This window comes from Phyllostomus discolor, chromosome 1 (genome assembly GCF_004126475.2).
Source record: "Phyllostomus discolor isolate MPI-MPIP mPhyDis1 chromosome 1, mPhyDis1.pri.v3, whole genome shotgun sequence".
Classification (NCBI taxonomy): Eukaryota; Metazoa; Chordata; class Mammalia; order Chiroptera; family Phyllostomidae; genus Phyllostomus; species Phyllostomus discolor.
The window spans coordinates 41,866,361-41,885,081 of record NC_040903.2 but is presented as its reverse complement, the minus strand read 5'-3'; the positions used below and the strand labels follow the sequence as shown (position 1 = coordinate 41,885,081).

The following is an 18,721-nucleotide window of genomic DNA, read 5'->3' as shown; positions in this document are numbered from 1 at the left end:
TCATCTCTATATTATATTGTGTGTTCACCACCCCAAGCCAAGTCTCCTTTCATCACCATTTAACTCGCCTATACCCTCTTCTACCTCCCCCAGTCCCCTTCTTACAGGTACTCATCATACGGGTTCTATACATTTTTGGTGATCAATAAATTATCTACCAATCTACTTATTCATCTATATATGCTTTATGTAGAGAAACAGAAGTTGATTCCTGGATTGGATGCCTTGAAATAATAGTAAATATTTCTTCTGAACCTTGATAAGATTAGTAGGAACCCTACAGATAACCTCAGAGACTGAGTGTTAGAAATGAGTTAAAGAATAGCAGGTGCAATGGATTATCTAAGCATCAGCACTCAATGCAAGTTAGTATATGTGCTTTTCTGTCCTCCTTTCCATGAAAACAAGCTAATGTATATTTCTATGACAGGCTGTGGACTAAGGATGACATCTTCAAACTTGCCATTACCAGCACACACTTCTATAGAAAGGATTGTCCAAGGAAGCGAAACAGCCATGGAAGGAGAGTGGCCTTGGCAAGCCAGCCTCCAGCTGAAAGGGGCGGGACATCAGTGCGGAGCCACCCTCATCAGTAACACGTGGCTCCTCACAGCAGCTCACTGCTTCCGCAAGTAAGTTCACAGGGGCTGTTGTGAGTCTTCTTTATTCAGTAATTAGTTGCCATCAGTTGATTCAAAGCTTGAGAAGAGTCTAATGTCTCCAGCTTATCTTCTGCTCCATTATGGGTGGACCCTCCTCTGTCCCTTAAAATGCATTTTGCTTGCTGTATGCCTTGATCATGTTCATCTCCTCTCCCAGCTCTAAATGACTATGAGTGTGGTTTACATCACTCTCATGGCTCTCACCCTACATTTTCCTGTATTATCAGGACATTATTGTTACCTTTCCTATTATATCATAAATTATTTTAAAGACTGGTTATTATACATGTAACAAGTTTAAACTTTTCTGTATATGCCAGGAGAAAATTTAGCTACTTCTTTTTTTAAAATTAGTCCTATTTTCCCACAACCAACATCCACTATATCTTTATAAATAAGATAAAATCTAAGATACTGCTCTTGAAGTTATGCCTTCCAACTGCATCCCCCAATAACCCCTGTTGCTTGTGTGGACCAGAAAGGTATGTGGATGATAGGAGAGACCTGCCATCCTGTCTCTGACCTCACAGTAAGGAAGCCTGGTCATATGGGACCCAGCAGGAGCAATCTGCTTGAGCTTTCATAGTTGTAGCTCTTAAAGCTTAGCTCTGTCAGTACTTGTATGCAGATATACAAAGCACCCTATTGCCCCAGGTGATCAGGGGACACACCTTTTTTCCTCCCAGAGGTTTCAGCATTAGGGTACAGAAAGTTTTTCCTTTTAAACTCTCAAAAGGTAAAGGCTCTGAATGCAGCCCTGGCCAGTGGCACTGTTCACACCATCCTTTCAAGAAAATTATCTTTGGTAAGTCTAAGAGGCTCTTTACTGTCCTTATAAGGTACCTATACTTTTATTTGTGGGGGTAGATGTGTCAGGGGAATGACCTAATGAATTTAAGGGACTGTCACTCTCAAGAGAAGAGAGAAGAGACTCCTTTATATTGACAAAATAACTAGCATTATGCCTTACATGAACTTGTTTTACTAATTGTTTAAGGCTTTCTGAATTTTTGTTCACATAGTGCTCCAATTTTAACACTTGTTTTGGGGAGTACCATCCATTTTTGTTTATAACTAATCTCTATTTATGTAAATTAAAAATAAATCTAGATGTCACTTTATTAATATTTAGTGAAGGATATAAGCTATAGTAATTAACATATCTGTTTCAGCAGGTCCAGTGTAGTCTTTGTGTGCTAAAAGACCCAAATGGGAATTGACCAGGAGTATGGTAAAATAGGGATAACTGGTGACCTTAATAAGAGAAATTGTGGTGATAAGGTGGGATGGGAATGAATGGAATGGAGGATAGAATAAGGGTTGGATGCAGTGAGTTTAGATGCCACTTTCAAGTAATTTTTAAATAAATGGGAACAGAGAAATTTGACAGGTGATGGTGGTTGTGGACTCACAGGAAAGATTTCTTAAAATATGAATGATGGTATATTTTATGCTGGTAATTATAACTTAAAAGTGTTGGGAAATAGAATGACCCTGGATAGGGTTCAATTTGGTGGATGGTAACAATTTCAATGCACAATGATATATAGTGTTGTGAAGGAAAAATACAGTGTTTTTTGAAGATACTGTCACAATTATCCAAAGAACTTTTAAATTTTTATTCTATAGAAAAAGTATTTTTTTTAAAATCATGTTTAAGACAAACGTTAGTTTATTTACAACCATTAAAAAAGATCCCTGTCTTTGTGAAATAATGTTAGCAGGGAAAAAAGGTTTTGACAGGAGAGCGTGAGGCCTGGGCCCTCTCTTTCTGACACTAAGCAGCTGGATATGTTCCTCACAGGGGCAAGCCTTTTAGCTTCTGAGTCTCAGTATCCCTAGCCACAAGCATGTTGAATGGGGCCTACTGTTACAGAGCAACAAGGGTGGGTGGGGGGGCTGGGACAAAATACTATTACCCAAAAGAAACCCCCTAGGTTCATTATGTCTGCCGCCAGAGGAAAGACATCTCTCAATGTGAGAGATTCATGAAAAGGAAAGGAAATGTTTTATTTAATGCCATACAGACTTAAAGTAGTCACCTAGTGTCTTCATCAAAATCCCAAAGTCCCTTTAAACACCCACAAACACACACAGTCCTTCCTTCCCCACTTTGCCCAGTCTGGGGTACCATATCTCAGGGAAAGAAATAGAAGTCCGTGTCTCAGGCAGCCTCCAGTTCTTCCCAGTAATCCATCTCGGCTGGTAGGCCTCCCTCGGTTCCTGGCACCATCAGCTGTGTTGCCAGGATCTCTGCTAAAGCCAGGTGGTGGTTCCCCATTCTAAAGCTGTGGGGGTCCCCACTCTGGCAAAGCCTCGTGGATCTCCTTTCTATTGCCACATGGTGATTCTCTCTCACAGGGCTGTGGGAGTCCCCACTCTACTAAAGACTGAGTGGTTCTCCCTCCACTGCCCCAGCCGCATGGTTCTCTCTGCACAATGGCCGCAGGAGTCTCCACTCTGCCAAAGCTGCGTGGTTCTCCCGGCAATGGCTACCGCATCTGGGTTTAAATCCCTATGTCAATCCTCCTCTGCAGCCCCATGTCCAACTCCTCCCACACTCAGTTACACCTGCCAGTACTCTCAAAGCCTTCCAGCTTTACTGGGCTGCCATCATGAGTCTGGGTAGGTGTGGCCCCATGTCGTGGAGCCAATCATCTCCAAGCTCCCATGCAGGCACTGTAACTGGGGGACCTGCCTTCCAGTTACATCTTGGTGGGGAAGTTACTTCCATCCCCCTGGCTCAGAGCATGGCCACAGCTATTTAACATATCTATGCAACCAGTTAAAGATTATAGATATGTTAAATCACCACACCAGAGGTTAGCTGCAAAGCTGTTGCTATGCAAAACAGCTCTCAATGGCCCTGTTCTATTTGTCCCTTCCTCCAACTCACACCTATAGGGGGGTGGTGAGGATATCCTAATATTTCCTGAACACCTTGAGTTCTGGACCCCATTCCAAATCCCTATTTGGGGTCCCCCTCTTGGCTGTACCCTGTTACACTACTACATGAAGCTTCCTTTCTGGTTGACAGTGAATGAAGAGATGGGGTACTTTATTTTATCCATTCAATTAGCTCCTTGAGGACTGAAGTCACATGTATCTTTTATCTCTCAGAATTCTACTTTTCTTTTTTTTTTTTTAATATTTTATTTATTTATTTTTTAGAGAGGGAAGGGAGGGAGATAGAGAGAGAGAAACATCAATGTACGGTTGCTGGGGGTTATGGCCTGCAACCCAAGAATGTACCCTGGCTGGGAATCGAACCTGGGACACTTTGGTTCCCAGCCCGCGCTCAATCCACTGAGCTACGCCAGCCAGGGCTCCAGAATTCTACTTTTCAAATGAGTTCTTCAGCCCTAAGATTTCAGCTTTAAATAAAAATGTCCTTTAAGTATAAAGAAATAAAACAGCTGAGAGAGGAGCCCTTGGCATTTCTCAGTCCCCTCCCCACTCCCCCACACCCTGTTCTACCTGCTCACCCTGGGGCATTGTCTAGTACTTTGAAAACCACTGGTCTTTCAGCTTCTCATTACACTGAAACTTTTGTGATTCATCAACACAGTAACCCTGTATAAACAAGGAAATCCCCTTTATGAACTCTCCTCTGTGTGATTTCCTTCTACATAATTTTCCTCTACACAGAGAATTTCAAGTTTCTATGTATTTCTAATCGTTGATGGGGATAAGAAGAAAAAGAAGAAATGAACTTTGGGGAAAAATATAAAGATGAAGAGATTGTAGTCTGACATAGCAGTTGCTTGTGCTGTAATTTTGTGGGAGACTAAAGCATGTGTGAAGGGAGAGCCTCAAAAATAGTAGAAGGGACGGATCAAAGGGTGATGAGAACTCTCACAGCATGATGTTGAGTCAGGGCTGCTTAGGCCTTAATATCCAGACAGGGTCTGGGCGTAGGTGAGGAAGCAATCTTGTATTCACACAAGAGTATGTATACACAAGAGACAAATTAGGTACACTTTATCTCAAGGATAACAGTAAGACCCAGTAAACAAGAGCCAACACATGAGTCATCAAATAAGAATGGGTAGAGTGTCTGATACAGAGGGAAATGTCTCTTAGCATGTGTAATAGCCAAAACAACTTAAAATTACTATTGCTACATTTCATTTAAATTATAGAAGACAGAATCTAATGAGTTTCTAATAAACAAGATTTTCAAAGATTGGAAATTAATTGTATAATACCCATTATTGTTATTAACCCAAATGAAGCATTGAAATTTTATTTAGTTGCTGTGCTCTTTTGGAGTATGAAATTTTAGAGGATGAAAATATGTGAAGGGTTTTCATAGGCTCACATCATCAGTGTGTTTAACCTCTTTTTGCAATAAGGTCACCAATTTCAAATTCTCTCACTATAGGGATTTTTCAGGCACATAATGCCAATAGCTGGGAAGAAATATACTCTCAATCTTTTTAAATATATAGTTAAGTGTCATAAATTTTACCCTTTAATGTTTTACAGAAATAAAGACCCAAGTCAATGGATTGCTACTTTTGGTATCACTATAACGCCACCTTCAGTACAACGAAATGTGAGAAAAATTATTATTCATGAAAATTACCGGAGAGAAACAAATGAAAACGACATTGCTTTGGCTCAGCTCACTCCCCGAGTTGACTATTCAAATGTAGTCCAGAGAGTTTGCCTCCCAGATGCAGCTACAAAGCTGCCACCTAAAGCAAGTGTATTTGTCACGGGGTTTGGATCCATTGTAGATGATGGTGAGTAGTGCAACATAATTTGTCAATATAAGTATCTCTTAAATTCTGACAAGCTAGCTTAGGAAATCCCTCCAGATTTTTCATAAAAATAGTGTTGATGCTTCCAATGTGTATGGCCCCAAGAAGATCAGGGTGGGGGGCTGGCTGTGGGTTAAAAAGTAAAAGAAATCAGGTTCCTGTCCTTGAGGAGTTCACAGTTAATTGAAACAATGGTGAGAAAGGAGAGAGGCTAATATAGAAGAAATAAACAGACTGCTTTGCATGCTGTAAGAAGGGACAAAATGTCACGGGAGTACAAGGGAGCAAATGATTCCGAATTGCATATTTCCCATATGTAAACACCCCTGGTTAGTTTATATTTCAAATCACAATCTTATGACACTTTTTTTCTTTTTTTAAAAAAAAATTCCTCCTCATGTTAATGAGGATTTACGTTGGTTATAACCACAACAGTGCTCTGTGAATTTTTATTTTGGTTAGTTAATAGAATCTGTATTTCTTTTCCTATGTCCCACTTCCTAAGAGATTTAAAAGACATCAGTACTAAAATTTTACAAGCTGAAGACCGGAACTTAAATTTCTATATACTAGTTCATTCTGTTTTAAAAAGAGAGAATAATGAAATATTTTAAAAGGGGAAATGAGAAACATTTAAGGTTTTATCAGGGATATCCTGAAGAAACTAGGAGACAAATGATAATATATCTTAATCTGATTTTTATTATTTTTTGACAGAACTTGATCATATGTAAAATTTTCCAAATACCCCATGCACCTCCAACTTGACTTTGTGAGATGCAGTTATAAGTCTCCTTCAGTCTTCCCTTCCCTTCCCACTAACTCAGGGCTACTCACTGACAGTTTCAATCAGGAACTCTGAGCTACTTCCTTCTCTTCCTGTACTCAGTTGTGCAGTATTCTCTCCTCCCAGCTCCTGGCCTTGCTGGTGTCCAATTGCTAGCTTGTCCTGGACATCAGTTCTGTTCCCCATACTTCAGGGTGCCCCCAAATAACACACTACATCCTAGTGTAGGGCAAACAAATAGCTCTATGCAGCACATAGCCTGGTCTCTGTTTGAATAGCTTTTGGAAAATCAGTCAAATTCCCTGAGACTTAATTTCTTTATATGGAAAAATGTACCAATTAGACAAGATCAGTGTGATGGGCATTCTCCTCATGGGAAAAAATGTGTAATACACACACACATATGTAATATTGCATTTAGTTGCAAGGGTTCCAATAGCTTTTGAAGAACCACTGATATAATTCTCGGTTGTGTATGTTTATGATTCCTCAAATGTAGACATTTATGAAACAGAAATAAAATTAGGCAACAATTGATGCATGCTCACTGGCCTGCAGTGATCTCAGAACACTGTGAATGGCTCGATGAAACATGAGAAAAACATACATAGAGACAAGCAGGTCCTATGAGGAAGTAGGGATGAAACAGCCATTCTCTCTAGTGGAGAGTGTCCCGTTTTCATTCCCAAGCAGATTTTTATTGAGAATACAGACTTAGTTTGTGGATTCACAGTCTGGCAGAAAAGATTAAAAGAAGTAGGTGACTTACAAAGGTGCAGACAGAACCCCCACTGTGATTCTGGGCAGAGATTGGAATTTTAATATTTGAAAGGACTAACAGGACTCAAAGGGCTAGTTTTGGTTTCCTGTCTGTGCCTTCAAATTCTAATCCAATAACATCCTCCAGCAAACAGATATCACAGGATCTTGCATATTCTATGTCCCAGGCATGATTACCCCAGGGGTCCGCCATCTCTGGTCTGGGCTGCACTGCCCCTGTTATTTCCACAGGCCTGAGTCAACAGAGGAGATAAAGGCATCCAGGAGACTTGGATTTCTCACAACTAAGAACAAGGACTCAGGCTTTGACAAAGCCGAGGGGGCAGGAGTTGATGTCCATTACCCCTTCATTCCACAGCCCCTGAGTCTCTTCCCAGAGGCCTCCTAGTGATCATGCCTGTCTTAGGCAATTCCCTCTGTGGGAAATCCTACCTGTCATTGGCTAACTGATCAAGCATAGGAGGTTAGGCACAGAACAGGCAGCGTTCATGCCAGGGAAATAAGTTTTGGCTCCTGGTCCGGAGGTCTCTCACTCAGCCTAAGTCACGGGGGGTTACAGCTTCCTGAGACCAAGCAGGGCGGTCCCCAACAAACAATTAATATTAATAGAATATTATTGTGCTTTTGCTCCTAGGTATATACACTATATATGTTTTCCATGTCTTAGATACAATTTTATTTGAAGAGCATGTTTTTGTTCATTTGTTTGTCCGTGTAACAGGACCTACACAAAATAAACTTCGGCAAGCCAGGGTGGAAACCATAAGCAGTGATGTGTGTAACAGAAAGGATGTGTATGATGGTATGATAACTTCAGGAATGTTATGTGCTGGATTCATGGAAGGGAAAGTAGATGCATGTAAGGTAAGTCCAAAGTCAAGGTCAAAACATGAAAAGGAAAGTTTCCATTAGGCATTTCTAAGTTTGGCATATATTTTACTTGGAAGGAAAAAAGTGGCATCTATTTCACCAAGGACTCAGTTTACTTAATAATCACAATAACAAAAATTATTATGTTGAATGTTTACTGTGTGCCAGGCAAAATACTGAGTACTTTTTATATGTTATTTTATTTAATATGAGATCAAACAAGTACGTTAATTATATTACAAGTTAGAAAATTGAAGTCTGTTGCTTCTGTTTCTGGTTCACACAATTACTCTTATGGTCTATTGTTATTTTATTAAAGTTGAAAACAAAAAAACACAGAAACCTTTCCTCTGATGACAGCTTTATTCAGGTCTGTTATCATCTCTCATGTGTCTTGTTTTACCCCCACCTCTGAGTCTCTCTCCTTTCTCTCATTTTCTAATGGCTTTGAAACCTGAAACAGGTCTCTTCTTCATCCCAAGCCCTATAATATTAACACTGATACATATAAATACTGGATTCTGAGTTTCTAGATCTGATTTCCAGTGATCTCCACCACTTTGCAGCCACCTATTCCTAGAGCTACATCCTGAACTTTGTCACCAAAAACTGTTCCAACTATACAAACACTAATTCCCCAAATCTTCCTATTTAACACCTCCCTCCAATCTTTCCTGCCTCCTTTTCACCTATTCCTGCCCTCTTGGCCATACTCTGTGCTACACCACAACCTACCAACCATTACCCACCCCCCATACACACCTTACACATATATTCTCTGTGTCCCTTCTTGGTTTTATTTTTATCTTTAGCTCTTATCACCATACAATACACAACATATTATACTTAGCTGGTTTAGTGTCATAAACTCCATGAAGGTACAGATTTGGGGGGCTTATTTTGCCTACCATTGTATCACCAACACCCAAAACAGTGCCAGGCACAAATATTTGTTAGCTGAACAAAATGTCTTTCTTCAACTTTGTAGAGACCTGTGGACCATTGTTTCTCTGCCTTCTCACATTCCATTAACCCCAGACATTAAATTTTGGTCTGCCCTGTGCCTATTCCTCTTTATAATTTCTCCCTAGAGGATCTCTCTCTCTTCCATTGCATCAATTATCATCTTTTTGCAGATGATTCATAAATTTATACTTTTAGACCCCCAACCTTCTCTTTGATCTCCAGATTTATATATTCCCTCAACCTCTTCTTTTACCTCCAGACTTATATGTGTATTCTACTGCACTTTGATATTTCAAAGACATCTCACTCAAAATGTTGCATCTGATTTTCCTCTTATTCCCCTCATCACCTGACCTTGGTCCTATGTTTTCTTTCTCTGTGAATGGTATCCCCTTTCATTCTGTTAACAAGCCAGAAGACTTGAAGCCATTCTAACTTTCCTTATCCCTTATCTATGCATTAACTTCACATTGAATATTTTATATACATGCTTACTAAATCATGCATACATCCAAGGATGCTGAGCGAGAAATAATGTAACCATTCCATATGAATGTTACAAAATGAAGTTTTAAATTCCATATGAATTTAAAAAATGAAGTTTAAAGTTTAGCATACAATTTTAACTCAATTGAGAGAAACATTATATAATCATATAATCTATCTCTAGTATGGCTGCATGTTCTTTGTATCAATTTCCCTTTTTGTTTCCCCTGTGGAAGAGAGATGATTGCAATGACCTTCCTACTGAATTAAATCAGAGTTAACAATTTTAAATATGTCTGTGTTTTTTTCTGCAGGGTGATTCCGGTGGACCTCTGGTTTATGATAACCATGATATCTGGTACATTGTTGGTATAGTAAGTTGGGGACAATCGTGTGCTCTCCCCAAAAAACCTGGTGTCTATACAAGAGTGACTCAGTATCGAAACTGGATTGCTTCAAAGACTGGTATCTAGTGTGAATTGTCCATGAATTATATCCATGACACAAAAGTTAAAACTCCTGCATATTGTATATTGTTCATAGTTATGTGGTTTGGATCGGTGTTTTTGCTGGAGGTCAAGAAGTCCTTCAGACTCAGACCAATCCAATATTACGAGGTGGCCTCTGTGACCAAACTCTCTTTCTACCCTGAGGGAAGAAGACACGGGGAATGATAGGTAGCACTAACTCCTCACTCAGAAGGGAAACTGTATTACTTATTAATATGCTGAATATTTATAAGTGGTTTTCCTCAATGGAAGATGAAGACCATCATTTTCCACAGGATATGAAGAGCTTCTGGGGCTGCCAAATTCTTACCTCCTATAATACTTGGAGCACTTGGAATTCTTCTCGCAAAAAAAAAAAAAATCAAACAACAACCTTCCCTAAGGATTCATGGCTTCAATATACCAGCACTGATGATTGGACATTCAATGGCTAGAATGGAGAAGCATAGGATTTGCAATATAACTTGAACTCTAACCTGGGCTTCTAAATAATAATAGAGCATTATCATTAACCACAAGAGTTGCCATTTAAAAAAGCTTTAAATGTATTTGAACTTGCATTGTTTTATACACAAAAGCACTAACTGCAGGATGTATGTTGTATTGTTAGCAAGCATTTCTGATTTATTTTTTAATAGCATCATCAGTTAGTGTCAAACCAGAATGGAGAATAGAAAAGACTCTTGGGAACATTTTTTTCATGGGTGCAAGGAGGATGAAAAGAACTGATGAGACTTAGGCTAGCAGAGTTGGTGTCAAATTATTTAGTAACAGGACAAACACTCTAGATTTTTGAGGGAATGATCTATCCAATTATTTATTTAGAAACACCTACATTAATATATGGTAACTGGTGCTCCTGTAAGTCTTCAGCTATCTGATAGGTCACATGTCAATCAGAATGTCAGGTTGGGAGAGCTGATTTGTATAAAGCACTTAGGACAGTGCCTGGTATACATCACATACTATAAAATGTTTCCTATAATGGAAAGAAATGCTTCTGTGAGTTTTAAGATACGTTAATGTAATTTGTCAGATGAATGAATGACTTTGGGGCTTAACACAGACCAAAATCTAGTGGTGGAAAGTGTAGGCTTTGCAATTAGGCTGCCTGAGCTTGAAGACTGGCTGTGCCTCATCTGAGCTGTTTATCCTTGTACAGGTTTCTTAATCACTGTGCATTAGCTCTTTCATCTTTATGGAGGCAGTAAAAATGGTGCCCACTCATGTGATTGTTGTTAGGATTAAATGCACTAATATGAGTAAATAAAGCACTTGGAACAGTGTCTGCACACAGTAGACCAATAGTATGAACTACTATTAATTATTCATGTCCTTTGGACTCAATAAAAAAATACACTTTTCAAAAACTGCTCCTTGCATTTTAAAAGTCATTTAATCAATTTCAAAATACTTTAAATCACATTGTAAAAAAAATTAGGTGCCACTAGATTTTCAAAATCACATTTTATGTCTCACTAATATATTTTGAACCATGTCTGCCTATAGACTTGGTTCAAAATATATGCTGCATGGCCATCTGGCCTCAGGGTTATAACTACAGAGTAGCTGGATTCATTTCCAGGCCTCCAATGTGAGACCTCAAGTGCTGGATTTGTTGCTCTGATTTATCAGGGAAAAATGTAGCCTGCCTGTTTCTTTAATGACTGAAAGTTTTGTTAATTTATCTGTATGTGTTTATATGTAATACATGTAAACAAGATAAATATAAAAAAACTCCTACTTAATTGCATCTCAATATTAAGATATTATAAACAGAAAAGGATCATCTATCTATACTTTCCTTTTAAAAAGAAAATGACACCAAATTTTGGAGTTAATGAAGACTAATAACTAAATATCAACAGAAAAAGCAAAGTAAAAACTTAAATCTTTACACTTTTTCTGTATTCAGAGCTTCCTGGAGAATATTTAGCATATTCAAGATATGCTTGATGGACGATAGACCCTTTTTATATTAAAGCTAAACACAGTATCTGGTAGAAAAAAATTTGTCTACAAAAAATTTATTTTCTACCCTATAAGTTCTATTACAATGGATATGTGCTTTTGTGTAAATATGTTTGTTTATATTTCAGAAGACTGTGATAACTTTTTGCACATGTGTCTGTGAAACTGTATACATTGATTTAAATAATTCTATAACTAATTCAACTCAATTACATTTTAATTTAAAAAATGAGAGGAATAAACCTAAAAGGCCACTAAATAAATTTAAGATGGAAAAGTGGATTTTCAAAACAGAATTTATATGTACTATTTCTAGTTCAATTCTGTCTCACCTATTGAATGGTGTTATAGGAATCATGCAATAATAGCTTCTTCTCAAGTTTTCTATCTACCAAATGGAACATTAAGCTATCTACCTCATGGCGTGGTTGTGAGGATTTCCTGTTGAATAGTAAAATTGAAAAGTCAAAGAATGTTTAAAATGTGCTCAAAAAAGTGGAAAATATACTATTGTAAACATATCAATACAGATGATGCTGCAAATGCATTAAGATTATAAAGAAGTTTTTTTTACAGTATTAGCATTTTATTTATCACTACTCTGGCTTTGTGAATTTTGCAAAATATATTGTGGTTAAAAACAAAATATATAGGCCTTTGCTTCTTATGCTGTGAGTGCTCAAATAATATTCACATCTTTTTATAGAAAAAAACCACTTAATTCGTCTGACTCATTGTTTTAAAAGACAGGTCAAATCCATTAAGCTAACAGTAAATACCATAGCACATAATCCCAGTGGGATCTTGAAATTGGAGGTGCCATGAAAAAGAACTGAAGTTCTTAAATGAAGTTTTTAATGCTAGAACAAGATTGAACCCAAATTTTTGCAAATTCTTAATCATATTCTCTCAGTGAAATCTTCATGATTCAACAACAAGAACAAAAATATATTAACAGAAATCTATACCTTTCAACTGAATAAAGTTGTTGCTTTGTTAGTTTATTTGACAGAGAGGGAATCTGTGGGAGGCATTCCTTCATGCAATGGTGGAAATGGAAAGTAAACTTGTTACAGATTATTGAAACTAATGCTAGAATCATAGCTGTCATAACCTGAAAGAACCTAAGAGATTATCTTCAACACTCTCCCCTTTTTAACTGATGTGAAAGCAAAGCAAAGAGAATTTTTCCAAGTTACATAATAAGCCTTAGCCAGCATAGAAACAAAACCCAGGAGACCCTTGCATCCAGGCCAGCTATCTCTTCATCACTCTAATCCGAGTTATTCAGATTTCACTAGCCAGTAACACTGCAGTCCTATAAGTCATTGGAATTAAATGATTGTTACTAAATCATGTTTTTTCCTTGCAAAAATATGACATAAATTAAATTTATAGTGCTCAGCAAAGCATATCAATAGATGAAACAGTTTTACAATTAAGTCAAACAACACCACAACACTATATACAACTATCCCTAAGGAAATGAAGTATGATTTTACTGCAGGCAAAGCTATAGAGCCACTCAGATGCACAGGTCAGAATGCTCCATGGAAAGTTTACCCACCAAATCCATGCCTTACTCATTCTTTTTCTCACCCTCCACAATAAGCTTTATAATTAAATAATTTAAAGCCTTGATATGGTATAAATTAAAAATCTGCAACATATTTCAAAATGGGAAGCAGCAAAAGATTTTGAAACCTACTAAAACAACAACAGTTTTTTTTTATTTGCTATTATAATGCCTCATTAGATAATCTGTTTTATAAACAAATAGAACTACAGGAAGCCCATTTAAATGCAGTAGTTTATTAAGCTGCTTTTGTAAATGTTTACAATGAAACCTCCTTTATGGGTTTCAATATTTTTCTTGCCTGACAATTTTAACTATGCCTAATAAGAAATAACAGAAATGCAATCATGTCACACAATTTAAAAGAGAAATATTCCTTTGCCCTAAACTGCACTGGATGTGTCAAATAGAAAATTAATCTACTTCATGATGTTGTGAGACTATCCTGTTGAATAATACAGTTGAAATGTCATAAAATGTTTCAAATCTGTTTAGAAAGTGCAATGTATGGTATTGCAAACCAGTTTCAGCTCAGCTGATGCTGCTCAGGCACTAAGGCTGTCATTAAGTTTCATATGTTGGCATTTTCACTTATCAATAGTGTTGCTCTGTGCACTTTGCAAATACTACTGTTTTGTTGAAATTATATGCAGCATTTTATTTTTTAAATATATTTTGTTGATTATGCTATTACAGTTGTCCCACTTCCCCCTTTGATTCCCCCCCACCCTCCATATTCTCTCCCACCCACATTCCCCCCCTTTAATTCATGTCCATGTGTCATAAGTTCTTTAGCTTCTACATTTCCCATATTATTCTTGCCCTCCCCCTGTCTATTTTCTCCCTACTGTCTATGCTACTTATTCTCCATACCTTTTCCCCCTCTCTCCCCCTCCCACTCCCCTGTTGCTAACCCTCCATGGGATCTCCATTTTTGTGGTTCTGATCCTGTTCTAGTTGTTTGCTTAGTTCTTGTTTTTGTTTTAGGTGTGGTTGTTAATAATTGTGAGTTTGCTGTCATTTTACTATACATGTGTTTTATCTTCTTTTTCTGAGATAAATCCCTTTAACATTTCACATAGTAAGGGCTTGGTGATGATGAACTCCTTAAACTTGACCTTATCTGAGAAGCACTTTATTTGCTCTTCCATTCTAAATGAAAGCTTTGCTGGACAGAGCAATCTGGGATGTAGGTCCTTGTCTTTCATGACTTGGAATACTCCTTTCCAGTCCCTTCTTGCCTGCAAGGTCTCTTTTGAGAAATCAGCTGACAGTCTGATGGGAACTCCTTTGTAGGTGACTGTCCCCTTATCTCTTGCTGCTTCTAGGATTCTCTCCTTCATTTTAATCGTGGGTAATGTAATTGTGATGTGCCGTGTTGTGTTCCTCCTTGGGTCCACCTTCTTTGGGACTCTCTGAGCTTCCTGGACATCCTGGAAGTCTATTTCCTTTGCCAGATTGGGGAAGTTCTCCTTTATTATTTGTTCAAATAACTTTTCCACTTGTTGTTCTTCCTCTTCCCCTTCCTCTTCCCCTATAATTCAGGTGTTGGAACATTTAAAGATGTCCTGGAGGTTCCTAAGCCTCTCCTCATTTTTTTGAATTTTTGTTTCTTCATTCTGTTCTGTTTGATTGTTTCTTTCTTCCTTCTGGTCCACTCCATTGATTTGAGTTCCAGCTTTCTTCCCATCACTATAGGTTCCCTGTGCATTTTCCTTCATTTCACTTAGCATAGCCTTCATTTTTTTCATCTAATTTATGACCAAATTCAACCAATTCTGTGAGCATCCTGATCGCCAGTGCTTTGAACTGTGCATCTGATAGGTTCTGGGGCTTTCATTTCTTCTTCTGTTTGAGCCATCTCTCTCTCTCTCTCTCTTTTGTCTTGTTGCACCTGTTACATTGAGGGGTGGAGCCTTAGGTGTTCACCAGGGCAGGGCAACCCAGTCGCTGGTTTGTGACGCAGTATGTGTGGGCTGAGAGGGAACAATGGTGCTTGCTCCACTGTCTGTTGGATTTCAGTCCTTTCCCCCACTTCCCCCAAGCAAACTGGGCCCTTCTGGTGCTGATTCCCATGTGGGTGGACTTGTGTACGTTCTAGGACCCTTTGGGTCCTTCCAACAAACTCTCCTGTGAAGCTGGCAGTCTCTCCCTGCACTTTAACCCCCACAGGTATTTTCAATTGGTGTTTTGAGCCTTTATTTCCTGACGCTGGGTCCTTGGGTTGCGAGGTCTGTCTCACTCCTCAGTTTCACCTGGTTTAAATGTGCGCAAATGTGGGACCACCAGATTAGCCAGCTGCCTAGCACGCCATGCCTCGCTTCACAATTGCTGTCTTGCTGGGTCTGCCCATTGCCACTCCTCGCCAGGGGTCTGCCAGCCACCGCCCGAGTGCCCAGAGTCCGCCTGCTGCTGTTTTGTGCACCCAGGGTTTGTCAGCTGCTGCCTTGCACACCTAGGACCACTGCTTTTTTTGCTGAGACCCCTCTCCACCCAGCTGCCCGACTGTGCCCCTCCTGCAGGTCTGGATAAATGTGTCTATTTTAATTCTTTGGTTGTCGGACTTCCATACAGTTCAATTTTCTGTCAGTTCTGGTTGTTATTTTATTTCTAAATTGTTGTTGTCCTCGTTTTGGTTGTGCAAGGAGGCACAGTGTATCTACCTATGCCTCCCTCTTGCTTGGAGTCCTATATGCAGCATTTTCTTGAAAAATAATATTTAATATAGCTCATATGGTTAATATTTATTCCAAAAAAAGAAATATACCAGGTAAATGAAATTAGTTGTTCATTTGATAGCTTTAAGAATTAATATAATTCAAATTCATTTTATTTAAACTACATTTTACTATAGCATTTGGGAGAACACTGTAATCAATCTATTAGAAACATTTTTAGAGCTATTCTGTAGCCAACAGTGGAAAATATCAAAGTCAACATTGCTAGTACATTTTAAAGATTTGGCTTAGTAATATTTTAATCTATATTCTGAATTATTAAACGTTTTTCCACTTATGTCACAAAGCTATGCAACACTGAGTTTTCTAATCAGATATTATAGATTTCCTGTGAAGTTCTGTTTTTTTAAAGTTTGTTGCCTGGTCAGACTCTGTACCCCAACTTTTACAGTAAAATGTAGTTTTGTAGATAAGGGGGTTATCCTGTTAGGTCTTCCTTCTCTCCACTTCTAAACCTAGGTATTCTCCCTAAAAGATGTTTGGATGTCCACCTTTCAAATATTTCCAAAAAGAGAAATTTTATAATTGCCTAGGATTGCCTTCCTCATGGTTTCAATAACTACCTTTCACCTGTTTTCAAACAAATATATTTTGTTGAACCTCAAACTTGCATCTTCAGTTTGGATTCAGGTGGAAATTATGGAACTTGGGGTATATTTTAAAAAATCTACTAGTGTGACAATTCTTAGAAAATGTGATTAAGGTTAGTCATCAGTTGGCTTTGAGTTTATCAAAAAAAGGATTTTCCAGGTGGATCTAATCTGCTTCTTTAGATGTAGAGTCTTTTAGAAGTAAAGAATTTTCCTTTCAGGGTAGCAGAGAAGTCAGATATTCTAAGTGTGAGAAGATGTACTATTTTTGGCTGGAAGATGGAAGGAACCAGGTATCAAGGAATTCGTAGCCTTCAGAAGCCAAGGTCAGCCCAGGCTGACGGCAACAAAGAAACAGGAACCTTAGTATTTCTGCAAACAACTTAATTCTGCCAATAGCCTGAATGAGCTGGGAAGTGATTCTTCACCACAGCCTCCAGAGAGGAACCCACATGAATCTACACCTTGTTTACAGCCTTAAGACTAAACAGAAAACAAGATTGAGCTCACACAGATTTCTGACCTACAAAATAATAGATAATAAATGGCTGTTGTTTTAAGTAGCTAAGTTTGTCATTTGTTATACATGAATAGAAGTTTGACAAAGCTATAGAATTTTTATTTATTAATCAATTTGAACATTTTTATATGTGCATTTATTAATTTTATGTTCCTGTTTTGCCAAAAAAACATTTTTTAAAAAACAAAAGAGGGACTGAATCTTAATATGAATGTAGATTGTCAAATCAACTGAAAGACTCAGTTAAGTACTGAATATCAAGTGTTTGCAGAGGTGCTGGCACATGCATTTAAAAAGACATCACTTAGCATAATACTCTCTGGTTCCATCCATGCTGTCATGAGGGTAGGAGGTAAGTGAAATAAGCCAGGTGGTGAAAGACAGATACCATGTGATCTCACCTATAAGTGGAACCTAATCAACAAAACAAACAAACGAACAAAATAGAAACAGACTCACGTAGGGAGGGGGATAACTGGAAAGAAAGGGAAGGGTCAAGTCACGGAACTTGTATAAAGGACCCATGGATGAAGATAAGGTGGGGAGGAGAAGCTGGGGGGAAGATTAAATGTGGGAGGTGGGGGGTGGGTAGGGCAGGGGAAAGTAATGTGGGAAAAAATGGGGACACCTGTGATTGAACAAGAATTTAAAAAATAAACAAAATGAAAAAAAAGGACCACAGTTTCTGGCCTCAAATATTTCACTAACAGGATAAATGGATCTATACACCTAAAAGTCAGAAAACTAAAACCAGATTCATGCTTGAAGGGAAGGTATGGGTGGGTTGGGCGTTGTTTAGATAGTGTGAATGTTGGGGAATTAAAGGAAAACATCCTGAAGGAGTTATCTTCAGAATCTACATACCCTGTGTAGACAGTCTGAATAAATGACTTGAGTCTTACCGTGAGATGGACTTGGAATTGAGAACTGTGCCATAAATAAGGGAAATGATATTATAGACATGTGGGCAAAGACACAATGGGAAGGAAAGTATTGGATGAACAGAAAACTCAAAGTCAAAGCAGGTAGAACAATATGACTACAAAGGAGAGCACATGAAGAGGAGACAATCAGCGGGTGAAGCCTTTTAAAACAGCAGTTGGCACAAATTCATTCTCATTTTCCCTCCTTAAAGCCAGATTCCACTTCAGAGTAGAGGCAAATGAATTCCTGAGCCAGATATAATGAACACATGTAGCACTGCACTAAAAAAAGCAAGTCAAGGGTATCAAATGCTTGATGAAAACCTCTGATCTTGCCTCTGAAAGAGATGAAATGCAGGGCCTAAACACCACCAGACTTGTTCTGACTCAGAAAGAAGAGTGCCACCTCTTAGAAGTGAAACACAAATCATGCAGAGTATTCAAGGGTGTTGCTTGGGTTAGAACACGGTGTTGTTTCTCACTTAATTAGCCAGAACCAGGAAATTTCTCCTGCAATAAAGGCTTATCAAGTGATTCTTTACCTCAAACCACAGTATTGGTTAGAGTTCACCCATCC

The 18,721-nt window shown here is 38.3% G+C and overlaps 1 protein-coding gene across 1 annotated transcript in view; it reads left to right on the top strand.

Moving 5' to 3' along the window:
- LOC114491858 (transmembrane protease serine 11F) overlaps positions 1 to 11,835 on the top strand; it is a 56,227-nt gene extending 44,392 nt beyond the window's left edge. Inside the window, exons 7-10 of the mRNA XM_036021318.1 lie at positions 431 to 632; positions 5,151 to 5,410; positions 7,717 to 7,859; positions 9,632 to 11,835. Coding sequence (XP_035877211.1) covers positions 431 to 632; positions 5,151 to 5,410; positions 7,717 to 7,859; positions 9,632 to 9,790 — 764 coding nt within the window. The 3' untranslated portion in view covers positions 9,791 to 11,835. The remainder of the gene's footprint in view (positions 1 to 430; positions 633 to 5,150; positions 5,411 to 7,716; positions 7,860 to 9,631) is intronic.
- The last annotated feature ends 6,886 nt before the right edge of the window (positions 11,836 to 18,721 follow it).